Source organism: Rhodnius prolixus, unplaced genomic scaffold (genome assembly GCF_049639745.1).
Source record: "Rhodnius prolixus isolate KJV_2025 unplaced genomic scaffold, Rpr scaffold_46, whole genome shotgun sequence".
Lineage (NCBI taxonomy): Eukaryota > Metazoa > Arthropoda > Insecta > Hemiptera > Reduviidae > Rhodnius > Rhodnius prolixus.
The window spans coordinates 69,542-97,474 of record NW_027411621.1 but is presented as its reverse complement, the minus strand read 5'-3'; the positions used below and the strand labels follow the sequence as shown (position 1 = coordinate 97,474).

Here is a 27,933-nt window from a genome sequence, read left to right as displayed (position 1 = left end):
AGTTGCAATCTGCAACTTAATATTCCATAACTCATATTCAGCTTGGTTAACAAAAATTTTTTTCTTCCATTTCTGTTTGTAGTTATGGTCAACTATTGTTCTGGAGTTCCTTTTTTTTTATTTTTTATTTTTACTAAAATATTTCAAATTACTTTTTGAAGTTCTATTGCAACAAACCAAAATCACTTTTTTTTACGAAGCTAAAAAATAATTTTTTTTTTGTTTTTGTTTTCAGAATCTAAGAAAAATATACGTTAAGTATTTACCTTCTGTATTAATTATTTACTTATATTTATTATATATTTACCAAAATGCCTTCTAAGTACCGAAAAAGAAAGCAAATAATTAAAAATATTAAAAAATTAAAAAAAATATAAAAAAAAAATTAAAAAGTATAAGGGTTGATCGTCAAAAACTGCACGAAATAGCGTAACGTTAAAAAACACCCAACTTTGACAATTTTTTTCTCTTTTTCTATAAAAGATAAAATTCCCAAATTTTCTTTAAAATGTAGGGCAAACCCTCCTTTATGACTGTAATTTTTTGCAACAACCCAGATTTAGTAGATTTTGAGAAAAATGTTGCCGAAAATGAGCAAAAACAGCTTTTTCAGAAAATGTTCTTGTTCTTGTTCTTCTTGTTCTTCTTGTTGTTGTTACCTTTTTTGTAAACAACGTAGCGCTTAAACGCGCCGACCGATTTTTGAGAATGAGGAGTCATACGATTCGGAATTTTATGTAGATGTGCCTTTTGGGGGTCTCGACGCTATACGTCAGATGGGGGAGGAGTTAGCCCCATATAAGTGAGGCCCCTTCTCAAAATTATTATTACTAATAACACTGTAAATGTTAACCCGATTTTGATAAAATTTGGCAGGATGAAAGGTTTAGGGCTCTCCTACGTAACATTTAAACGACGTTCTGCTCTTACCCTCATTAGGGGGACGTATGGCAATCGTTTCAAATGATCGACGCATGAACTAATTTTCATGAATAAAGCGTCATTCGAATCCTATATCTTGTACAGATTTGCATTATAGAAGTCTCGACGTTGTGCCACTTCAGGAGGGGAGGAAGGGGTAGAGAGGGAATACTATTTTTACTAATATTTCTTTAACGCTTAGTCCGATTTTGATAAAATTAAACACGAAGAAATGGTTAAAGCTTCCCTACTTGACTTTAAAGCGCCATCATGCTCTTACACCCAATAAGAGGAAGCGCTGCAATCGTTAAAATTATTGACGAGTGAACCGATCAATTTACATGAATGAATTGACATTACAAATCGAAATTTTATGTGGATATATGTTAGCTTTTGTGGATCTTAATGTTCAATATTCATCAATTAATCAATATTCAATATTCATCAATTAATCAATATTCAATATTCATCAATTAATCAATATTCAATATTCATCAATTAATCAATATTCAATATTCATCAATTAATCAATATTCAATATTCATCAATTAATCAATATTCATCGCCCGATTTTGATTAAATTCGGCAGAAAGAAGGTTTCAACTTTTACTGCATTACTTTCTATTATTTAATACCCCTTCATGGGATGTATTCATCATTCATCATTTCATCCCATAACATTTCTCTCAATATCCATCTTCTTACCACCAACCACTTGTTACCACTCCCCCATAACTCGTAACATGTTTTTATTTTCATTCTACATCTTCCGACTAGTTGTTCACTAATCCTCCATAACTATTCTCAGTCTGCATTTTCTTCCTGCCAACTTGGCAACATTCCCCCCTAACTTTTCTCTAGTCTTTATCTTCTACTCACTGATTTGATAAAGCTACAACTACCTTCCACTAACTTGGTATGAAGTATTAAAGTACAATGAATAAAACTATTGCCTATCCCATATGTTGAAAAAACCTGTAAACCAGAATAGCAACTTTACAGAATAGACTTTTAATGGTTTGGAATATTTTGGAAAATGATAAGGAGATAGTCAAGGAGGGGAGTTTGCCTCACCTAAGTTAACCCACTCTAAAATTATCATTATTAACTCTGAAAATCTTAGCCCAAATTTGATAAAATTGGCGAGGGAACAGGGGTTAAATTATATTGAAGTGCCATTCTGATCTTTCTCCACTAAGGGAAAGTATTGCAATTGTTTTAAATTATCGATGGGTGATCTGATTTTCATGAATGAACAATTAAACACAAAAAAATGTTTAAAATTTAAAAAGAAAACATACGACTTTATTTTTACAACAGGTTTGTTCAAAAATGTTTATTATTATTAAAAATATTATACCAGTGTTTAAAAAAGCACACAGACACACCGTATTATTTATTTTGCATTGTAACCTTCTGTGTCTCTAAACCTTGTTATCTGCTAAGTCAACTAGCGCGCCCCACTGTGAAAACTTCTAAAATTTTAAAAAGAACAACGATATGTCTATACTGATAATATATTTACAACTTAATCCTAACTTAATAAAATATATTTTACTATACTTTATTCTTTTGTCTGAGGTTGTGAACAAAAAAATAGTGTTTTACTTAATAAAGGTTATAGTATTGTGATTCCCCTCTCCTTTATGGTTTGTATACACTGTAAAATAGAAGTAAAGATATAACCTAACCTAAATCAAACGTCTTTTAACAGTTGTTGAAATAAGTGTTAGCAATTTTTGCGATTTTATTATTTATTAAGCAACTTTGTTGAAGACTTCATATTCATACATTCTTCTTAATTTTGTAAGTAGATATTTTGCTATTACTTAGTTTCATATAATTTACTTCAATAATTAGCTGAATATATGTAGAGCTTGTTTTAGTAAGATTGAGTGCACCTTAATTGCTGATGTCTCGTCAAAAAGTGAGCCTAGTTATGATTAATTGTTAAGTTTCAAACAGTTTCTTATTTCGATAAGTTATTATATTACATAGATTGTTTTCGTTGTTTGATCAAAAGAATAAAGTAATTACTTGCTAGATGTAGTTTTCTGATACAAATCCTCTTATTTTATTTATTTTTCTGTCTGTTTTTCGGAATGGATGTCCCCTTTATTGATCAATTCGCAATATTTTTTGTCTGCTTCTGGTGTGGAAAATATTCCAATCGTGTCAAATTTTGACACAAAATAGTACAAGTCGATAATAAACTTTCAACCGAAAGTGTCAACCACTTTATAAAATAGTTTTTCACTTTCACGATTACTAGAGCCCAGTTTACACCTATTTCAATAAATAGGTTTTATTCGAAACATTTTTCGAAGAGCTTTCTTTATCAAATAGGATTACCAGAGTCATAAATTTCCATGTTTGAAGATACTTCCAGTCTTTTCTCAATTCTCTGTCATTGTAAATATTCTTGTTTCAAGTTCAGGTTTTTTATTTTCATAATTTTAATTTCCTTTTGGGTTTTTATTTGGTTTTGTAAGTTGCAATCTGCAACTTAATATTCCATAACTCATATTCAGCTTGGTTAACAAAAATTTTTTTCTTCCATTTCTGTTTGTAGTTATGGTCAACTATTGTTCTGGAGTTCCTTTTTTTTTATTTTTTATTTTTACTAAAATATTTCAAATTACTTTTTGAAGTTCTATTGCAACAAACCAAAATCACTTTTTTTTACGAAGCTAAAAAATAATTTTTTTTTTGTTTTTGTTTTCAGAATCTAAGAAAAATATACGTTAAGTATTTACCTTCTGTATTAATTATTTACTTATATTTATTATATATTTACCAAAATGCCTTCTAAGTACCGAAAAAGAAAGCAAATAATTAAAAATTTAGTAACGGGTATTAGACAGACAATTGACAGCACTGCTGAGCTCGAGAACTACAATTTTATGACTCCCGACGCCACTAAGCAACAACGGTACTACGTTAAAAATCGCGAGGGAATAGTAAGAAAACAGCGACAATATAATTTAAGACAAAAAGAAAAAATCCAAGAGAAACAGGAAGTGTACAATTTAGAACATAAAGAACACATTAAAGAAAAACAGAAAGAATACGATTTATTTCATAGAGAGGAGATAAACAAAAAACAGAGAGAGTACGATTTATCTCATAAAGAGGAGATACAGAAAAAACAGAGAGAGTATAATTTATCTCATAAAGAGGAGATAAACAAAAAACAGAGAGAGTACGATTTATCTCATAAAGAGGAAATAAAGAAAAAACAGAGAGAATATGACATAGCTCATTCAGAACATAAAAGAAAGAAGCAAAGTGTATATAATGTTGTCCATAAAGTTGGCATAGCAAGGAAGCAGAAACAAAAAGACAGAACAAACAGTGAAAAGAAAACTGAAACACAAAGAAAGTACAATGAAAAGAAAAGAAACAAAGTCAGCAGTAGACAAAAACGTTATGATGGAAGAAATCGAGCTGTTATCAACTTAAAAAGAAATATCCGGTACTTTTTGACTCGGCAAAACGTAAATAAGCCCTCGGTGTCATTCGCTAATTTATTGAAAAAACGGATACAGACTCGAAAAAAGATAAATAGGTTTCAAGGTGAATGCGCGTTAATAAACAGATTGTGTGCAAATTTAAAGCTAAATAGTAAAGTTAATAAACATTATATTGTCAAAAATAAAACTAAACGCACAGTGTTTTATTACCTGATAAAACATTCTAATCATTTAGTCGGAATCGCTCGATCATACTTAAGATTTCTAAACAATAAATTAAAAGCCGTTGTTGATGAGGCCGTTAATAAGTTCGAAATCAATAAAATTAAAACCCTAACTCCTAAAAATATCGTGAAAGTATTCGGAGGTAAACAGAAACACACTGCCCATTCTGAACCTTATTTCTTCGAAAGCTCTTATAGCGCGATTCCTCCCGGTCATACATTACTTGCTAATAGCCAGCACGTTTTCGTGAACGCACACAATTTAAAAAAGTACATTACTAAAGGTAATAATATTGTAGAATGGCCTTGCGGTATCACATGTAAATTTTCTAAACAAAGTATGAGCACTACTTTAAATAAATTAGTTGAATTTGTTCACGGCGATATAAATACTGTGTCAATCAAAAAGCTTGCGAACACATGTCGGTACAGACATCACGAAAAAAAAGGTCACACCATACACTGCGCCTCACACAACAGCATTTTTAAATGCAGTACACTTCTACAACTTCTATCGGAATTATCGGTCCACTACACCGCGTTTAGGAACATTAAAAGACAGATTTACATCATTCGTAATCTATTTTTCAAAATTAATCGTGTAACATCGTGTATAAATAGAGCAAATAATGTCGAATCTATTTTACGGTCCGTTAATGATTTAAAAAAGTTTCTCGGAACACTAAAAATCGATATAAACAAATTTAAGAAATATGTACCTTCTACTAGTTGCGACACCAATGAAATAAATATTCTGCATAAATATAAAAAAAACTTATCTTCCTTAAAACGTACAGTTCTTTCCTTTCCGGAGACTTTTTGCGCGTGTTGCAATATGTTAATTTATGACGAGGATTTAAAAGATTTCATAAATTTTCAGATAAACAATAACAAATCATGGCAATCTATAATTCTTTATATTAATAAAAATTATGATAATATTCACCGACGCAGTCTCAAAATTTGTTTATACTGTGCACGAAAATTGAATCAAAATTGTATTCCCGGACGCGCCGCGTATAACTGTTTAGAAGTAGATCCCGTGCCTGCAGAAGTTGGTAAGTTGAATATTTTCGAAACTATGCTGACTCAATTAGTTAAATCGTTTCAATGTGTAATTCGTCTCCAGCCGAAAAAAGGGAAAATTGCGGTCAGTGAAAAACTTAAAGGGTTAAAGGGTCGCGTCACTTATTTACCCCTCCCTTTGCAGAAAAACGTGGACCTACTTCCGAACGAACTGCCCCAAAATCATGAAGTGGTTGTACTGGTTAATGGCGTACCTACACAAAACCGAGTCATATGGCAAGATTTAGTGAGCGCGAATAAAATTTATAAAGCGATTGCCGCTTTAAAAGAAATTAACCCGTTGTACGCGAACGTAAATCTAAATGTAAAATTGTTACCCAATATTAACGAAAATATTGGTAATAAATGTACTTTTAAGGATATATCCGGGGCTTCCATAAAAAAAGTAGATAGTGCAACTTTTTACAAAACCGGATTTTATACTTTTCACTCCCTTCATCCGATAAATATGAATGCAGTGGAATCGAGTGAAATTGAATCGTATCAAATGCAGCAAATGAAGGGAGATTACGTGTCGGTTTTTGATAAAAATTTAGATTACCTAACATTTCCTCATCTATTTCCTAAAGGCAGGTTCGGAAAATTTGATGTAAATAGAAATATTCCTCTGTCGGACGCTGAGTACCGTAAAACGCGAATATTGAATAAAGACGGGCGGTTTCGGCGGGATCCTTGTTATTTATTTCACTTGTTAAACGATAGTGAATTTAAATACCTAGGCGGGGCGATTGCTCACTTGCTAAACGTTCGCGCTTACAAACCGTACACGGTGAATGATATTTTGACCAAAGTTTCCGTTAACGATGAATTATTAGAACAACAATTAATCAATCTATTTAGTTCGTTGCGAGGTACTAAAGAATATTGGCAACGTCGACGTCAAGAACTCAATGCCATGACACGCGATTTTGGGGCGCCGACTTTTTTTGTAACATTGTCGTGTGCAGAATATGATCATTCCGAATTATTGCAGTACCTTGTCAAAATTAACAAAGATGTTCCTAACGTGGAGAAAATGTCCGCCGGAGAGTTATGTGCGTTAGATCCGACTAGTGTGTGTAGATATTATCACCGCCTCATCCGTAATATGTTCAAGTTTCTAATAAACGATAAAATAAATCCGGTATTAGGTTTCGTGGAACATTATTTTTGGCGCGTAGAATATCAAGAAAGGGGGGCGCCGCATTACCACATGTTATTGTGGATTCGGGATAGTCCGGAAATTAATAACGATTGCTTTAAAAAGGTTGCCGATTTTATTAATACATATATTTGTGCTCGGTTACCGGATCCTTTAGAGTCACCTGTCTTGCACTCGTTTGTCCGGAAATATCAAATGCATAAATGTAACTCGTACTGTCAACGTAAATATCGCGTTAATCAAAAAATGTATACTAAATGTCGGTTTGGATTTCCGCGTAAAGTTACCGACGAATTGATAATTAATGACATAATTTCCACAATCGCGTCTAGAGTTAAAGGTTTCGGTCCGAAACGTGTTTATGACTTGCCCAGACAGAGAAGTGAGGTACGCATTAACGACTACAACCCTGTCCTTTTATTAGCTTCCGGCGGGTTTAACGTTGACGTGCAATTTGTTAAAGACGGAGATTTGAGATTAGTCATTTACGTAACTAGTTATATATCGAAAAATGAAAAAACGGAATTAGAAGATTTGTGGGCTGATATATGTAAAGAATCGAATAAAAAAGCGTTATGGAGTTTAGGTTTAAAAAAATTAACGCATCGTCAGATCGGGCTATACGAAACAGTGGATCGGTTACTCGGGCATCATTTGTACGGTAAATCGGAAGATATGAGATATATCAGCACCACGTTTCGCGAGAATAGAAAACTATGTTTAAAACCGTTTAACCAATTACAAAATATGCCGGCTAATTCAACGGATGTATATTTGAAGTCATGGCTAAACGATTACTATCCGAATCGACCCGACCATCTAGAAAATTTAAACTTATACGACTTCTGTCGTTATTACGATCTTTCCCGCGATCAATTAGAAGCCGATAACCGAATAAAATTAAAAAGTAATGTTGTTTTAAGAAAGCGTGGAAAACCTTACGTAATTCAACATCCGATGTACAAAACGTTAAATACAGAACAAGACCGAAATAAATATTATCATTCCCTTTTACTTCTTTTTAAACCGTGGCGAAATGAATCGGATATTTTAAAAGGTTTTCGGACGTACCAAGAAGCGTTTGACCATTATTCCGCGGAATTAAAACAGGCCATGACTTATCACGATAAATTAATTATGATTGAAGAAGGAATCAAAGAGCTTCAGAATAAAATTGCGGAATTCAAAGAAGAGAATTTCATTAATTTAGAAGAGGATAATATTATCCGAGAAGTGCAGGATGCAGACGTGGCGATGTTGGAAGTTTGCGCGGCGATGTATACTAGTAATGACGATCGCGATAATAATTTATTTAACTTAAATGAAGATCAAAGCCGGATTTTTAATAAAATAACTAAAACACTTATCGACCAAAGTAATAATAAATGCAACAGTCAAATTAAATTATTCGTTTCTGGTGTAGGCGGTACGGGTAAATCGTATCTCTTAAAAGCGTTAAAAGTTTGGATTAACAACACATTTCCGCCTAAGAAAGACACTGTTTCAGTGGCTATAACGGCTCCGACCGGCCTGGCTGCATATAATGTAAATGGCGTCACCATTTACCGGCTTTTATCGCTCCCGGTAGAGCACCAACAAACCGCCGAATATAATAAATTAAACGTTGAAAGTTGTCGGGCGATTAGGCACGTCCTTAAAGATATGAAATTATTGATAATCGATGAAATTAGTTTAGTTTCGAGTCTCGTTTTTGCTTATATTCATCTTCGGTTGACGGAAATTGCCAAAAATAATGAACCTTTCGGTAATTTTAATATCTTACTTTTCGGAGATTTGTTACAATTGCAGCCCGTCAAAGGTAATCAAGTTTTTAAAAAGTTAACCCGCATCGAATGTAAATCCAAACTCGGATCCATCGGTTCAGTTGATCTTTGGTCGATGTTCGAATATGACGAATTAAAAATTAACGTAAGACAAAAAAATGATAAAAGCGGTTTTATAAATACCTTGCTCAATATTCGGTCGGGTAATGTCTGCGAAGAAGACATCTCACTATTAAACTCACGTCTTCTACCAAATAACGATTTAAATAATGTAATTCAAAGGTATAAGGAATTAGTCGATTCCGGTAAAAATCCGTTATGTCTTTTCGCGACTAAAGCTCAATGTATAACTTTTAATAAACTTTATTCGGATAAATTCGCGAAAGAAATAGTTACAATTGATAGTATCGATGAAATTGATTATAATTCCAAATTGTCAAATAAAAAAATAAAAGATTTGAACTTGTTAATTTCTAAAATTTCGGAAGACGTCTCTCGCACAGCTAATTTATCTAAAACTATAAATTTATTTGTGGGCGCTAAAATAATGATTAAAAGAAACATTGATATTGCTAACGGAATTGTAAACGGAACAATTGGTGTAGTGGAACGGTTTGTTTATAAAGGAAATTTCGTTGATTCATTAATTGTCGTCGTAAATAATAAACCCTTTACTTTAGAAAGGGTACAAGCGCGATTTCAATTAATAAAAAATATTTACGTGCATAGGAAACAATTTCCGGTGTCTCTTTCGTACGCGGTAACCATCCACAAATCTCAAGGCTTAACCTTGGATTGTTTGTTCACGAGTTTAGGTAAAGAAGTGTTTGCACCGGGCATGCACTATGTAGCTCTCTCGCGGGTCACTAATTTAAACGGTTTGTATTTAATTGATTTCGATCCGTCAAAAATAAAAGCAGATACGGACGCGATAAGTGAATACCATCGTTTAAATAAAATGATCCAATCACCATGTTTGCATACTGCGAATAATAATATTTGCGTTTCCCCCACCATCAAGTTAACAAAAACAAAATGCCTTCCTCAATCATATGATAATCGCGAAATTTGTTCGAAAACGGAAATATTTGGCTTAACCAATTCTGACGGCGTTTCATGTTACGCGAATGTTGTTGCACAGTGTTTGATTAATATAGATCTCGTTAAATTTAACCTAAAAAATAACCTGTCCAATAATATAAAAATAAGATTTCCGGATCCAAAAACTCGCGAGAACTACCAAACAGTGAGCGTAACTTGCGAATTATTAAATATTTTAACAACCGGAATAACTCTTGGTACTAACAAATCAAATACTAAACGACTCCGCGAATTAATTGCTCACGATAGCGACATAAACTTCAACGCTAATATTCAGCAAGACGCGCAAGAATTTCTATCGTTCTTAATAAACGCTTTAGTTACAGAAAATAACATTCCTTGCAGGTTATTTGATTGTACGGTTAAATTCGTTCGAAAATGTTTCAATTGCAATAGTTATTGGGATGACGTTCCCACTAATCCTGAAGTAATGTACTTTCTAGAATTCGGGGTTGTCCAAAATAACGAGCCGGTTACTTTTCACTCGTTATTCGACTATAAATTATCGGATATAACTTGTTCAGAATGCGGGGAAAATAAAATTTATATTCGAAGTAAATTAAATTCGGTATCGGATTATCTCATTGTAATATTAAAGCGTTATCAAGAAAATCGTGTTTTAAATGAAATCCATTCTTTCGATGAAAATAATGTTAAAATTGACGGTTTTAATTTCTCACTGGCGTCCGTGATTTATCACTACGGTTCGGGCCTTAATTCCGGTCACTATGTTTGCGCGATAAAAAGTCAAAATAATTCGTGGACTTTGCTAAATGACGAGATTATTAATTATAATTTTAAATTTAATCCGGGATTAAAAGACGCGTACATTTTAATGTTAAAAACAAAAACAATGTGAAAACAAAAACAAACCCGATGAATTTTAAATTTAAAATCTTTAATTTCGGTCGTTAGAGAGCCAGCAGGTAACGGACATTTGGACTGACTGCATGTGATTTTTATTTAATGATATTATTAATCTGTTTGTGCATGTTTCTGTTAAAAAAATCATTGATATAAAATTTGTTTTTCGCAATGAGTCTTTTTTGTCCCGAAATATTTTTTTTCATCGATGTGAATGAAAATACATTAATGTTATTTTGTTTTTTTGTAAGAAATGGTCCATCCTTTTCAAAGAAGAAATATATTTCATTGTAATTTACATTTGCGATTAAAACAAATTCTATGTCATATTCAACGATATTTATAAGTTAATTTCTTCATTTTATTAATTTGCATATTTTGAACAATTTTAGTCTATATTTATAAATTTTTGAAATTCTACGTACCTATAGATGAATCTTTCACAGCTGATGACTATAAACATTAAATTAAAAAGTTCTTGTTCAACTTCTTTTCCGATTTTTTTAAATCTTACGCTCGTTTTTTGTTTTTTTTTAATAATGCAGAAAAGTTTAAATTGCCCAACCAAAATTAATTTTCTGTTTGATGCAGTTGTCAGAAGGATTGCATACCTAATTCAGAGGAAGCTAAATACATATTGTTTAATAAATACTCCTCACTGTGAATGGTTTGTTCTATATAATTATTTTTTTACATCAATTGCACTTTTTTGTTATGTGTGACTAAAACTAACTGACGGACTAAGTCCGCCGAAGCCGGTCCCAAGCCCAGGTTGTAAAAGGATGAGGGGTCCGTTACATTATGTTGCAGATTAAAGGCAAACTGTACGCAGAGAGATCTTATTCAGAGATGTCTATGAAGTTTAAATATTGTTCGTCATAGGACTATGAAACTATAATTAACACTTTCTAAAAGGTACAAAAATCTCCTTAACAAAAACTTACAGTTTAAAAAGTTAAGTATAAGGGTTGATTAAACGACAAAAGGTACACAAATCAGCAAGTACCTATCATTTCAATCATACTACAGCTCGTAATAATTTCAGCCATTTAGAAACATTTTCTAAAAGCTTATTTTATTTAAATTGGTTTCTAATTTTTCGCGATTTTTATAAAAGATTTCTCTTACTATTAAGTTTTCCGAGAACATTCCCCTGTGAACAGTGTCTTAATGTATCCTTACAGAAGATATTAGAAAAAGAATCCATTGTACTTTCGAAACAATTGATATCATTTAAGTATAACTTTACTGCATTAAATTTTCATTAATATTTTTTACATTCTATTACACGTCACAGACCCTTATGCTGGCCATTTTTTTATCAATAAAATATTTTCTGCTAATATAAAAATGCAGTTTATATTACGGCTTAATAAATGTTAGTAAACAGGCATTTTAATTTAACTCCGTTCCCAATTATTTTTGTTTTATCTTTACTATGCTCTTTATTTTGAATAATCATCACTCGACCTGGCAAACCCTACTCAAATCACACGCACAATGAAATAGAAAAAGATAAAGCTAGAGTTTTTCTATCACTGTTAAAAATTGAATCACGGAGTTAAAAGGAATTCCACTCTTGAATGGCTAATAGCCAATATATACCTATTTGTAATAATAATCCATTCTAAATTATAAACAAATGAAGTCCCTTTAATTAAATACTTATATAGAATTTTAATAATCAAATAATTAGTAAAAGTAACAGTAATGTCCTGATCTAAAAATATACGTTATCTTAATCCATTTTACAGAGGAATTAAAAAGCTGTAGAAGGAGTGACAGGAGAGTAGACGGATAATAGGCAGACCTAAAAGGAGGGGAACTGAGGAACTGAAGGAGCATCTCAGAAAGCTGGGAATCAGGCAATGGAAAAAAAGTTCTGGACAAAAATGCTTTGAGAACCATTACTGTGGAGATTAACGTCCTATGCAGACTGTTGCACTAAAAAACAAATAAGAAAATTCATATGTATAATCAGATGAGGACAGATTTAAAGGAAGCTGTATACATTAATATATTGTATTACTATAAATATTTGTAATTAATTAACTCTTATTTTTAATTAACATTTGACCATTTGGTACAGTATAGTGCCAATCCGTTTAATCAAAGGATGAACTTAAACCGACGATGTATAATTTCCTAAATTGCACTTAAATGTAAACAAGTAAAAGTAATAATAACAATAATTGCGTAAATATATGTTGGTAAGGTGAATTTTCTTAAAAACGTATTATGATTTTTTGAATTGTTTAATAGAATAGCGTCTCATTAAAAACCTATGCATTAATCGTTTAATAACTCCTATTACAATCAATATGAGCTAGAGGGGTGCTACTCTTCCCTGAGCAAAAATATTTTATTGATAAAAAAATGGCCAGCATAAGGGTCTGTGACGTGTAATAGAATGTAAAAAATATTAATGAAAATTTAATGCAGTAAAGTTATACTTAAATGATATCAATTGTTTCGAAAGTACAATGGATTCTTTTTCTAATATCTTCTGTAAGGATACATTAAGACACTGTTCACAGGGGAATGTTCTCGGAAAACTTAATAGTAAGAGAAATCTTTTATAAAAATCGCGAAAAATTAGAAACCAATTTAAATAAAATAAGCTTTTAGAAAATGTTTCTAAATGGCTGAAATTATTACGAGCTGTAGTATGATTGAAATGATAGGTACTTGCTGATTTGTGTACCTTTTGTCGTTTAATCAACCCTTATACTTAACTTTTTAAACTGTAAGTTTTTGTTAAGGAGTTTAGTGTTAAAATTGGTTTCCGTATTATAAACTGAAAATTTAACATCAAATAACTCGGAAACTACTCGATAGATATTGCTTATATTTTGCTTGTATATGGAGACTACTATTGTCTATAATCGTGTAAATTTTAGTAAAAATCTATCGAGCAGGAAACGAGATATTTAGTGTTAAACTATGTTTCCTTTCTATAAACTGAAAACATTAACATCAAATAGCTCGAAAACTACTAGATAGATTTTCTTTATATTTTACTTGTATATGGAGACTACTATTGTCTATAATCGTGTAAAGTTTAGTAAAAATCTATCGAGCAGAAAACGAGATATTTAGTGTTTAACTTTGTTTCCGTTCTACAAACTGAAATTTTAACATCATAAAACTCTAAAACTACTTGATAGATTTTCTTTATATTTTACTTGTATATGGAGACTACTATTGTCTATAATCGTGTAAATTTTAGTAAAAATCTATCGAGCAGAAAACGAGATATTTAGTGTTGAACTTTGTTACCGTTCTATTAACTGAAAATTTTAACATCAAATATCTCGAAAATTGCTCGATAGATTTTCTTTATATTTTACTTGTGTATGTAGACTATTATTGTCTATAATCATGTAAATTTTAGTGAAAAGCTATCGAGGAGAAAACGAGTTATTTAGTGTTAAAATTTGTTTCCGTTCAAAAATACTGAAAACTTGAATATGAAATATCACGAAAACTACTTGATAGATTTTCTTTATATTTTACCTGTAAATGGAGACTACTATTTACTATAATCATGTAAATTTTGGTGAAAAGCTATCGAGGAGAAAACGAGATATTTAATGTTAAAATTTGTTTCCGTTCAAAAAAACTGAAATTTTAACATCAAATAACTCTAAAACTACTTGATAGATTTTGTTTATATTCTACTTGTATATGGAGACTACTATTGTCTATAATCGTGTAAATTTTAGTAAAAATCTATCGAGCAGAAAACGAGATATTTAGTGTTAAACTTTGTTTCCGTTCTATTAACTGAAAATTTTAACATCAAATATCTCGACAACTGCTCAATAGATATTCTTTATATTTTACTTGTATATGGAGATTACTATTGTCTATAATCATGTAAATTTTAGTAAATATCTATCGAGTAGAAAACGAGATATATCAGTGTTAATCTTTTTTTCCGTTCTATTAACTGAAAATTTTAACATCAAATATCTCGAAAACTGCTCGATAGATTTTCTTTATATTTTACTTGTATATGGAGACTACTATTGTCTAAAATCGTGTAAATTTTAGTAAAAATCTATCGAACAGAAAACGAGATATTTAGTGTTAAACATTGTTTCCGTTCTATTAACTGAAATTTTTAACATCAAATATCTCGACAACTGCTCGATAGATTTTCTTTATATTTTACTTGTATATGGAGACTACTATTGTCTATAATCATGTAAATTTTAGTGAAAAGCTATCGAGGAGAAAACGAGATATTTAGTTTTAAAATTTGTTTCCGTTCAAAAATACTGAAAACTTGAACATGAAATATCACGAAAACTGCTCGATAGATTTTCTTTATATTTTACCTGTAAATGGAGACTACTATTGTCTATAATTGTGTAAGGTTTAGTAAAAATCTATCGAGCAGAAAACGAGATATTTAGTGTTAAACTTGGTTTCCGTTCTATTAAGTGAAAATTTTAACATCAAATATCTCGACAACTGCTCGATAGATATTCTTTATATTTTACTTGTATATGGAGACTACTACTGTCTATAATAGTGTAAATTTTAGTAAAAATCTATCGAGCAGAAAACGAGATATTTAGTGTTAAACTTTGTTTCCGTTCTATTAACTGAAAGTTTTAACATCAAATATCTCGAAAACTGCTCGAGAGATTTTCTTTATATTTTACTTGTATATGGAGACTACTATTGTCTAAAATCGTGTAAATTTTAGTAAAAATCTATCGAGCAGAAAACGGGATATTTAGTGTTAAACTTTGTTTCCGTTCTATTAACTGAAAATTTTAACATTAAATATCTCGACAACTGCTCGATAGATTTTCTTTATATTTTACTTATATATGGAGACTACTATTGTCTATAATCGTGTAATGTTTAGTAAAAATCTATCGAGCAGGAAACGAGATATTTAGTGTTGAACTTTGTTTCTGTTTTATTAACTGAAAATTTTAACATCAAATAGCTCGAAATCTACTCGATAGATTTTCTTTATATTTTACTTGTATATGGAGACTACTATTGTTTATAATGGTGTAAATTTTAGTAAATATCTATCGAGCAGAACACGAGATATTGATAGTTAAACTTTGTTTCCGTTCTATAAACTGAAAATTTTAACATCAAATATCTCGAAAACTGCTCTATAGATTTTCGTTATATTTTACCTGTATATGTAGACTACTATTGTCTATAATCATGTAAATTTTAGTGAAAAGCTATCGAGCAGAAAACGAGAAGTTTAGGGTTCAAAATTTGTTTCCGTTCAAAAAAACTGATAATTTTAACATTAAATATCACGAAAACTATTTAATAGATTTTCTTTATATTTTACCTGTAAATGGAGACTACTATTGTCTATAATTGTGTAAGGTTTAGTAAAAATTTACCAAGGAGATAACGAGATATTTAGTGTTAAACTTTGTTTCCGTTCTATTAACTGAAAATTTTAACATCAAATATCTCGACAACTGCTCGATAGATATTCTTTATATTTTACTTGTATATGGAGATTACTATTGTCTATAATCGTGTAAATTTTAGTAAATATCTATCGAGTAGAAAACGAGATATATCAGTGTTAATCTTTTTTTCCGTTCTATTGACTGAAAATTTTAACATCAAATATCTCGAAAACTCCTCGATAGATTTTCTTTATATTTTACTTGTATATGGAGACTACTATTGTCTAAAATCGTGTAAATTTTAGTAAAAATCTATCGAGCAGAAAACGAGATATTTAGTGTTAAACATTGTTTCCGTTCTATTAACTGAAATTTTTAACATCAAATATCTCGACAACTGCTCGATAGATTTTCTTTATATTTTACTTGTATATGGAGACTACTAGTGTCTATAATAGAGTGAATTTTAGTAAAAATCTATCGAGCAGAATACGAGATATTCAGTGTTAAACTTTGTTTCCGTTCTATTAACTGAAAGTTTTAACATCAAATATCTCGAAAACTGCTCGAGAGATTTTCTTTATATTTTACTTGTATATGGAGACTACTATTGTCTAAAATCGTGTAAATTTTAGTAAAAATCTATCGAGCAAAAAACGAGATATTTAGTGTTAAACTTTGTTTCCGTTCTATTAACTGAAAATTTTAACATTAAGTATCTCGACAACTGCTCGATAGATTTTCTTTATATTTTACTTGTATATGGAGACTACTATTGTTTATAATCGTGTAAATTTTAGTAAAAATCTATCGAGCAGAAAACGAGATATTTAGTGTTGAACTTTTTTTCCGTTCTATTAACTGAAAATTTTAACATCAAATATCTCGACAACTGCTCGATAGATTTTCTTTATATTTTACTTGTATATGTAGACTACTATTGTCTATAATCATGTAAATTTTATTGAAAAGCTATCGAGGAGAAAACGAGATATTTAATGTTAAAATTTGTTTCCGTTCAAAAATACTGAAAACTTAAACATGAAATATCACGAAAACTGCTCGATAGATTTTCTTTATATTTTACTTGTATTTGGAGACTACTATTGTCTATAATCATGTAAATTTTAGTGAAATGCTATCGAGCAGAAAACGAGAAGTTTAGTGTTTAAAATTTGTTTCCGTTCAAAAAAACTGAAAATTTAAACATGAAATATCACGAAAACTATTTAATAGATTTTCTTTATATTTTACCTGTAAATGGAGACTACTATTGTCTATAATTGTGTAAGGTTTAGTAAAAATCTATCAAGGAGATAACGAGATATTTAGTGTTAAAATTTGTTTCCGTTCAAAAAAACTGAAATTTTAACATCAAATAACTCTAAAACTACTTGACAGATTTTCTTAATATTTTACTTGTATATGGAGACTACTATTGTCTATAATCGTGTAAATTTTAGTAAAAATCTATCGAGCAGAAAACGAGGTATTTAGTGTTAAACTTTGTTTCCGTTCTATTAACTGAAAATTTTAACATCAAATAACTCGACAACTGCTCGATAGATTTTGTTTATATTTTACTTGTATATGGAGACTACTACTGTCTATAATAGTGTAAATTTTAGTAAAAATCTATCGACCAGAAAACGAGAATATTTAGTGTTAAACTTTGTTTCCGTTCTATTAACTGAAAATTTTAACATCAAATATCTCGAAAACTGCTCGATAGATTTTCTTTATATTTTACTTGTATTTGGAGACTACTATTGTCTATAATCATGTAAATTTTAGTGAAATGCTATCGAGCAGATAACGAGAAATTTAGTGTTAAAATTTGTTTCCGTTCAAAAAACTGAAATTTTAACATCAAATAACTCTAAAACTACTTGATAGATTTTCTTTATATTTTACTTGTATATGGAGACTACTATTGTCTAAAATCGTGTAAATTTTAGTAAAAATCTATCGAGCAGAAAACGAGATATTTAGTGTTAAAATTTGTTTCCGTTCTATTAACTGAAAATTTTAACATCAAATATCTCGAAAATTGCACGATAGATTTTGTTTATATTTTACTTGTATATGTAGACTACTATTGTCTATAATCATGTAAATTTTAGTGAAAAGCTATCGTGGAGAAAACGAGATATTTAGTGTTAAAATTTGTTTCCGTTAAAAAAACTGAAAACTTGAACATGGAATATCACGAAAACTACTTGATAGATTTTCTTTATATTTTACCTGTAAATGGAGACTACTATTGACTATAATCATGTAAATTTTAGTGAAAAGCTATCGAGGAGAAAACGAGATATTTAGTGTTAAAATTTGTTTCGGTTCAAAAAAACTGAAAATTTGAACATGAAATATCACGAAAACTACTCGATAGATTTTCTTTATATTTTACTTGTATATGGAGAGTACTATGGTTTATAATCGTTTAATATTTAGTAAAAAGCTATCGAGGAGAAAACGAGATATTTAGTGTTAAAATTTGTTTCCGTTCAAAAAAACTGTAAACTTTAACATCAAATAGCTCGAAAACTGCTCGATAGATATTCTTTATATTTTAATTGTAGACTACTATTGTCTATAATGGTGAAAATATTAGTAAAAATTGATCGAGCAGAAAACGAGATATTTATAGTTAAACTTTATTTTTGTTCTATAAACTGAAAATTTTAACTTCAAATAGCTGGAAAACTACTCGATAGATATTCTTTATATTTTACTTGTATATGGAGACTACAATTGTTTATAATCGTGTAAATTTTAGTAAAAATCTATCGAGCAGAAAATGAGATATTTAGTGTTGAACTTTGTTTCCGTTCTATTAACTGATAATTTTAACATCAAATATCTCGAAAACTGCTCGATAGATTTTCTTTATATTTTACTTGTATATGTAGACTACTAGTGTCTATAATCATGTAAATTTTAGTGAAAAGCTATCGAGGAGAAACGAGATATTTAGTGTTAAAATTTGTTTCCGTTAAAAAATACTGAAAATTTTATCATCAAATATCTCGAAAACTACTTGTTAGATTTTCTTTATATTTTACCTGTAAATGGAGACTACTATTTACTATAATCATGTAAATTTTGGTGAAAAGCTATCGAGGAGAAAACGAGATATTTAGTGTTAAAATTTGTTTCCGTTCTAAAAAACTGAAAATTTGAACATGAAATATCACGAAAACTACTCGATAGATTTTCTTTATATTTTACTTGTATATGGAGAGTACTATGGTTTATAATCGTTTAATTTTTAGTAAAAAGCTATCAAGGAGAAAACGAGATATTTAGTGTTAAAATTTGTTTCCGTTCAAAAAAACTGTAAATTTTAACATCAAATAGCTCGAAAACTGCTCGATAGATATTTTTTATATTTTAATTGTATATGGAGACTACTATTGTCTATAATGGTGAAAATTTTAGTAAAAATAGATCGAGCAGAAAACGAGATATTTATAGTTAAACTTTGTTTCTGTTCTATAAACTGAAAATTTTAACTTCAAATAGCTGGAAAACTACTCGATAGATATTCTTTATATTTTACTTGTATATGGAGACTACTATTGTTTATAATCGTGTAAATTTTAGTAAAAATCTATCGAGCAGAAAATGAGATATTTAGTGTTGAACTTTGTTACCGTTCTATTAACTGAAAATTTTAACATCAAATATCTCGAAAACTGCTCGATAGATTTTAATTTATATTTTACCTGTAAATGGAGACTACTATTTACTATAATCATGTAAATTTTGGTGAAAAGCTATCGAGGAGAAAACGAGATATTTAGTGTTAAAATTTGTTTCCGTTCAAAAAAACTGAAAATTTGAACATGAAATATCACGAAAACTACTTGATAGATTTTCTTTATATTTTAATTGTATATGGAGACTACTATTGTCTAAAATCGTGTAAATTTTAGTAAAAATCTATCGAGCAGAAAACGAGATATTTAGTGTTAAACTTTGTTTCCGTTCTATTACCTGAAAATTTTAACATCATATATCTCGACAACTGCTAGATAGATTTTCTTTATATTTTACTTGTATATGGAGACTACTTTTGTCTATAATGGAGTAAATTTTAGTAAAAATCTATTGAGCAGAAAACGAGATATTCAGTGTTAAACTTTGTTTCTGTTTTATTAACTGAAAATTTTAACATCACATAGCTCGAAATCTACTCGATAGATTTTCTTTATATTTTACTTGTATATGGAGACTACTATTGTTTATAATCGTGTAAATTTTAGTAAAAATCTATTGAGCAGAAAACGAGATATTTAGTGTTGAACTTTGTTTCCGTTCTATTAACTGAAAACTTTAACATCAAATATCTCGAAAACTGCTCTATAGATTTTCTTTATATTTTACTTGTATATGTAGACTACTATTGTCTATAATCATGTAAATTTTAGTGAAAAGCTATCGAGGAGAAAACGAGATATTTAGTGTTAAAATTTGTTTCCGTTCAAAAATACTGAAAACTTGAACATGAAATATCACGAAAACTGCTCGATAGATTTTCTTTATATTTTACTTGTATTTGGAGACTACTATTGTCTATAATCATGTAAATTTTAGTGAAATGCTATCGAGCAGAAAACGAGAAGTTTAGTGTTTAAAATTTGTTTCCGTTCAAAAAAACTGAAAATTTAAACATGAAATATCTCGAAAACTATTTGATAGATTTTCTTTATATTTTACCTGTAAATGGGGACTACTATTGTCTATAATTGTGTAAGGTTTAGTAAAAATCTATCAAGGAGATAACGAGATATTTAGTGTTAAACTTTGTTTCCGTTCTATTAACTGAAAATTTTAACATCAAAATCTCGACAACTGCTCGATAGATTTTGTTTATATTTTACTTGTATATGGAGACTACTACTGTCTATAATAGTGTAAATTTTAGTAAAAATCTATCGAGCAGAAAATGAGATATTTAGTGTTGAACTTTGTTTCCGTTCTATTAACTGAAAATTTTAACATCAAATATCTCGAAAACTGCTCGATAGATTTTCTTTATATTTTACTTGTATATGTAGACTACTATTGTCTATAATCATGTAAATTTTAGTGAAAAGCTATCGAGGAGAAACGAGATATTTAGTGTTAAAATTTGTTTCCGGTCAAAAATACTGAAAATTTTAACATCAAATATCTCGAAAACTACTTGTTAGATTTTCTTTATATTTTACCTGTAAATGGAGACTACTATTTACTATAATCATGTAAATTTTGGTGAAAAGCTATCGAGGAGAAAACGAGATATTTAGTGTTAAAATTTGTTTCCGTTCAAAAAAACTGAAAATTTGAACATGAAATATCACGAAAACTTTTTGATAGATTTTCTTTATATTTTACCTGTAAATGGAGGCTACTATTGTCTATAATTGTGTAAGGTTTAGTAAAAATCTATCGAGCAGAAAACGAGATATTTAGTGTTTAACTTTGTTTCCGTTCTATTAAGTGAAAATTTTAATATCAAATATCTCGACAACTGCTCGATAGATATTCTTTATATTTTACTTGTATATGTAGACTACTATTGTCTATAATTGTAAATTTTAGTGAAAAGCTATCGAGGAGAAAACGAGATATTTAGTGTTAAAATTTGTTTCCGTTCAAAAAAACTGTAAACTTTAACATCAAATAGCTCGAAAACTGCTCGATAGATATTCTTTATATTTTAATTGTATATGGAGACTACTATTGTCTATAATGGTGAAAATTTTAGTAAAAATAGATCGGGCAGAAAACGAGATATTTAGTGTTAAAATTTGTTTCCGTTAAAAAAACTGAAAACTTGAACATGGAATATCACGAAAACTACTTGATAGATTTTCTTTATATTTTACTTGTATATGGAGACTACTACTGTCTGTAATAGTGTAAATTTTAGTAAAAATCTATCGAGTAGAAAACGAGATATTTAGTGTTAAACTTTGTTTCCGTTCTATTAACTGAAAGTTTTAACATCAAATATCTCGAAAACTGCTCGAGAGATTTTCTTTATTTTTTACTTGTATATGTAGACTACTATTGTCTATAATCATGTAAATTTTAGTGAAAAGCTATTGAGGAGAAAACGTGATATTTAGTGTTAAAATTTGTTTCCGTTCAAAAAAACTGTAAACTTTAACATCAAATAGCTCGAAAACTGCTCGATAGATATTCTTTATATTTTAATTGTATATGGAGACTACTATTGTCTATAATGGTGAAAATTTTAGTAAAAATAGATCGAGCAGAAAACGAGATATTTATAGTTAAACTTTGTTTCTGTTCTATAAACTGAAAATTTTAACTTCAAATAGCTGGAAACCTACTCGATAGATATTCTTTATATTTTACTTGTATATGGAGACTACTATTGTTTATAATCGTGTAAATTTTAGTAAAAATCTATCGAGCAGAAAATGAGATATTTAGTGTTGAACTTTGTTTCCGTTCTATTAACTGAAAATTTTAACATCAAATATCTCGAAAACTGCTCCATAGATTTTCTTTATATTTTACTTGTATATGTAGACTACTATTGTCTATAATCATGTAAATTTTAGTGAAAAGCTATCGAGGAGAAACGAGATATTTAGTGTTAAAATTTGTTTCCGGTCAAAAATACTGAAAATTTTAACATCAAATATCTCGAAAACTACTTGTTAGATTTTCTTTATATTTTACCTGTAAATGGAGACTACTATTTACTATAATCATGTAAATTTTGGTGAAAAGCTATCGAGCAGAAAACGAGAAGTTTAGTGTTTAAAATTTGTTTCCGTTCAAAAAAACTGAAAATTTAAACATGAAATATCTCGAAAACTACTCGATAGATTTTCTTTATATTTTACTTGTATATGGAGACTACTATTGTTTATAATCGTGTAAATTTTAGTAAAAATCTATTGAGCAGAAAACGAGATATTTAGTGTTGAACTTTGTTTCCGTTCTATTAACTGAAAAGTTTAACATCAAATATCTCGAAAACTGCTCTATAGATTTTCTTTATATTTTACTTGTATATGTAGACTACTATTGTCTATAATCATGTAAATTTTAGTGAAAAGCTATCGAGGAGAAAACGAGATATTTAGTGTTAAAATTTGTTTCCGTTCAAAAATACTGAAAACTTGAACATGAAATATCACGAAAACTGCTCGATAGATTTTCTTTATATTTTACTTGTATTTGGAGACTACTATTGTCTATAATCATGTAAATTTTAGTGAAATGCTATCGAGCAGAAAACGAGAAGTTTAGTGTTTAAAATTTGTTTCCGTTCAAAAAAACTGAAAATTTAAACATGAAATATCTCGAAAACTATTTGATAGATTTTCTTTATATTTTACCTGTAAATGGGGACTACTATTGTCTATAATTGTGTAAGGTTTAGTAAAAATCTATCAAGGAGATAACGAGATATTTAGTGTTAAACTTTGTTTCCGTTCTATTAACTGAAAATTTTAACATCAAAATCTCGACAACTGCTCGATAGATTTTGTTTATATTTTACTTGTATATGGAGACTACTACTGTCTATAATAGTGTAAATTTTAGTAAAAATCTATCGAGCAGAAAATGAGATATTTAGTGTTGAACTTTGTTTCCGTTCTATTAACTGAAAATTTTAACATCAAATATCTCGAAAACTGCTCGATAGATTTTCTTTATATTTTACTTGTATATGTAGACTACTATTGTCTATAATCATGTAAATTTTAGTGAAAAGCTATCGAGGAGAAACGAGATATTTAGTGTTAAAATTTGTTTCCGGTCAAAAATACTGAAAATTTTAACATCAAATATCTCGAAAACTACTTGTTAGATTTTCTTTATATTTTACCTGTAAATGGAGACTACTATTTACTATAATCATGTAAATTTTGGTGAAAAGCTATCGAGGAGAAAACGAGATATTTAGTGTTAAAATTTGTTTCCGTTCAAAAAAACTGAAAATTTGAACATGAAATATCACGAAAACTTTTTGATAGATTTTCTTTATATTTTACCTGTAAATGGAGACTACTATTGTCTATAATTGTGTAAGGTTTAGTAAAAATCTATCGAGCAGAAAACGAGATATTTAGTGTTTAACTTTGTTTCCGTTCTATTAAGTGAAAATTTTAATATCAAATATCTCGACAACTGCTCGATAGATATTCTTTATATTTTACTTGTATATGTAGACTACTATTGTCTATAATTGTAAATTTTAGTGAAAAGCTATCGAGGAGAAAACGAGATATTTAGTGTTAAAATTTGTTTCCGTTCAAAAAAACTGTAAACTTTAACATCAAATAGCTCGAAAACTGCTCGATAGATATTCTTTATATTTTAATTGTATATGGAGACTACTATTGTCTATAATGGTGAAAATTTTAGTAAAAATAGATCGGGCAGAAAACGAGATATTTAGTGTTAAAATTTGTTTCCGTTAAAAAAACTGAAAACTTGAACATGGAATATCACGAAAACTACTTGATAGATTTTCTTTATATTTTACTTGTATATGGAGACTACTACTGTCTGTAATAGTGTAAATTTTAGTAAAAATCTATCGAGTAGAAAACGAGATATTTAGTGTTAAACTTTGTTTCCGTTCTATTAACTGAAAGTTTTAACATCAAATATCTCGAAAACTGCTCGAGAGATTTTCTTTATTTTTTACTTGTATATGTAGACTACTATTGTCTATAATCATGTAAATTTTAGTGAAAAGCTATTGAGGAGAAAACGTGATATTTAGTGTTAAAATTTGTTTCCGTTCAAAAAAACTGTAAACTTTAACATCAAATAGCTCGAAAACTGCTCGATAGATATTCTTTATATTTTAATTGTATATGGAGACTACTATTGTCTATAATGGTGAAAATTTTAGTAAAAATAGATCGAGCAGAAAACGAGATATTTATAGTTAAACTTTGTTTCTGTTCTATAAACTGAAAATTTTAACTTCAAATAGCTGGAAACCTACTCGATAGATATTCTTTATATTTTACTTGTATATGGAGACTACTATTGTTTATAATCGTGTAAATTTTAGTAAAAATCTATCGAGCAGAAAATGAGATATTTAGTGTTGAACTTTGTTTCCGTTCTATTAACTGAAAATTTTAACATCAAATATCTCGAAAACTGCTCGATAGATTTTCTTTATATTTTACTTGTATATGTAGACTACTATTGTCTATAATCATGTAAATTTTAGTGAAAAGCTATCGAGGAGAAACGAGATATTTAGTGTTAAAATTTGTTTCCGGTCAAAAATACTGAAAATTTTAACATCAAATATCTCGAAAACTACTTGTTAGATTTTCTTTATATTTTACCTGTAAATGGAGACTACTATTTACTATAATCATGTAAATTTTGGTGAAAAGCTATCGAGGAGAAAACGAGATATTTAGTGTTAAAATTTGTTTCCGTTCAAAAAAACTGAAAATTTGAACCAGAAATATCACGAAAACTATTTGATAGATTTTCTTTATATTTTACCTGTAAATGGAGACTACTATTGTCTATAATTGTGTAAGGTTTAGTAAAAATCTATCGAGCAGAAAACGAGATATTTAGTGTTAAACTTTGTTTCCGTTCTATTAAGTGAAAATTTTAATATCAAATATCTCGACAACTGCTCGATAGATATTCTTTATATTTTACTTGTATATGTAGACTACTATTGTCTATAATTGTAAATTTTAGTGAAAAGCTATCGAGGAGAAAACGAGATATTTAGTGTTAAAATTTGTTTCCGTTAAAAAAACTGAAAATTTGAACATGGAATATCACGAAAACTACTTGATAGATTTTCTTTATATTTTACCTGTAAATGGAGACTACTATTGACTATAATCATGTAAATTTTAGTGAAAAGCTATCGAGGAGAAAACGAGATATTTAGTGTTAAAATTAGTTTCCGTTCAAAAAAACTGAAAATTTGAACATGAAATATCACGAAAACTACTCGATAGATTTTTTTTATATTTTACTTGTATATGGAGAGTACTATGGTTTATAATCGTTTAATTTTCAGTAAAAAGCTATCGAGGAGAAAACGAGATATTTAGTGTTAAAATTTGTTTCCGTTCAAAAAAACTGTAAAGTTTAACATCAAATAGCTCGAAAACTGCTCGATAGATATTCTTTATATTTTAATTGTATATGGAGACTACTATTGTCTATAATGGTGAAAATTTTAGTAAAAATAGATCGAGCAGAAAACGAGATATTTATAGTTAAACTTTGTTTCTGTTCTTTAAACTGAAAATTTTAACTTCAAATAGCTGGAAAACTACTCGATAGATATTCTGTATATTTTACTTGTATATGGAGACTACTATTGTTTATAATCGTGTAAATTTTAGTAAAAATCTATCGAGCAGAAAATGAGATATTTAGTGTTGAACTTTGTTTCCGTTCTATTAACTGAAAATTTTAACATCAAATATCTCGAAAACTGCTCGATAGATTTTCTTTATATTTTACTTGTATATGTAGACTACTATTGTCTATAATCATGTAAATTTTAGTGAAAAGCTATCGAGGAGAAACGAGATATTTAGTGTTAAAATTTGTTTCCGTTCAAAAAAACTGAAAATTTTAACATCAAATATCTCGAAAACTACTTGTTAGATTTTCTTTATATTTTACCTGTAAATGGAGACTACTATTTACTATAATCATGTAAATTTTGGTGAAAAGCTATCGAGGAGAAAAGAAGATATTTAGTGTTAAAATTTCTTTCCGTTCAAAAAAACTGAAAATTTGAACATGAAATATCACGAAAACTATTTGATAGATTTTCTTTATATTTTACCTGTAAATGGAGACTACTATTGACTATAATTGTGTAAGGTTTAGTAAAAATCTATCAAGGAGATAACGAGATATTTAGTGTTAAACTTTGTTTCCGTTCTAATAACTGAAAATTTTAACATCAAATATCTCGAAAACTGCTCGATAGATTTTCTTTATATTTTACTTGTATATGTAGACTACTATTGTCTATAATCATGTAAATTTTAGTGAAAAGCTATCGAGGAGAAACGAGATATTTAGTGTTAAAATTTGTTTCCGTTCAAAAAAACTGAAAATTTTAACATCAAATATCTCGAAAACTACTTGTTAGATTTTCTTTATATTTTACCTGTAAATGGAGACTACTATTTACTATAATCATGTAAATTTTGGTGAAAAGCTATCGAGGAGAAAAGAAGATATTTAGTGTTAAAATTTCTTTCCGTTCAAAAAAACTGAAAATTTGAACATGAAATATCACGAAAAATATTTGATAGATTTTGTTTATATTTTACCTGTAAATGGAGACTACTATTGTCTATAATTGTGTAAGGTTTAGTAAAAATCTATCAAGGAGATAACGAGATATTTAGTGTTAAACTTTGTTTCTGTTTTATTAACTGAAAATTTTAACATCACATAGCTGGAAATCTACTCGATAGATTTTCTTTATATTTTACTTGTATATGGAGACTACAATTGTTTATAATGGTGTAAATTTTAGTAAATATCTATCGAGCAGAACACGAGATATTGATAGTTAAACTTTGTTTCCGTTCTATAAACTGAAAATTTTAACATCAAATATCTCGACAACTGCTCGATAGAAATTCTTCATATTTTACTTGTATATGGAGACTACTACTGTCTGTAATAGTGTAAATTTTAGTAAAAATCTATCGAGTAGAAAACGAGATATTTAGTGTTAAACTGTGTTTCCGTTCTATTAACTGAAAGTTTTAACATAAAATATCTCGAAAACTGCTCGAGAGATTTTCTTTATATTTTACTTGTATATGTAGACTACTATTGTCTATAATCATGTAAATTTTAGTGAAAAGCTATCGAGGAGAAAACGTGATATTTAGTGTTAAAATTTGTTTCCGTTCAAAAAAACTG

The 27,933-nt window shown here is 29.0% G+C and overlaps 1 protein-coding gene across 2 annotated transcripts; it reads left to right on the top strand.

The window, feature by feature from the left end:
• Window positions 1-428: 428 nt before the first annotated feature.
• On the top strand, window positions 429-12,629 carry LOC141457652 (uncharacterized). Of its 2 annotated transcripts, XR_012460430.1 has the most exons (3): window positions 429-2,727; window positions 3,647-11,509; window positions 12,349-12,629. XR_012460430.1 is itself a non-coding variant. In XM_074134855.1 (2 exons), the coding sequence occupies exon 2, from the start codon at window positions 3,723-3,725 to the stop codon at window positions 10,587-10,589; it is 6,867 nt and encodes a 2,288-aa protein (XP_073990956.1). In that variant the 5' UTR covers window positions 429-2,727; window positions 3,647-3,722; the 3' UTR covers window positions 10,590-12,629. The 2 variants fall into 2 exon arrangements, 1 of the variants encoding a protein (XP_073990956.1); XM_074134855.1 differs by having other exon boundaries at window positions 3,647-12,629.
• Window positions 12,630-27,933: the final 15,304 nt, after the last annotated feature.

Excerpts from the sequence above, each read along its gene's own strand:
- LOC141457652 (XM_074134855.1), top strand. The coding sequence starts at position 3,723 with ATGCCTTCTAAGTACCGAAAAAGAAAGCAAATAATTAAAAATTTAGTA.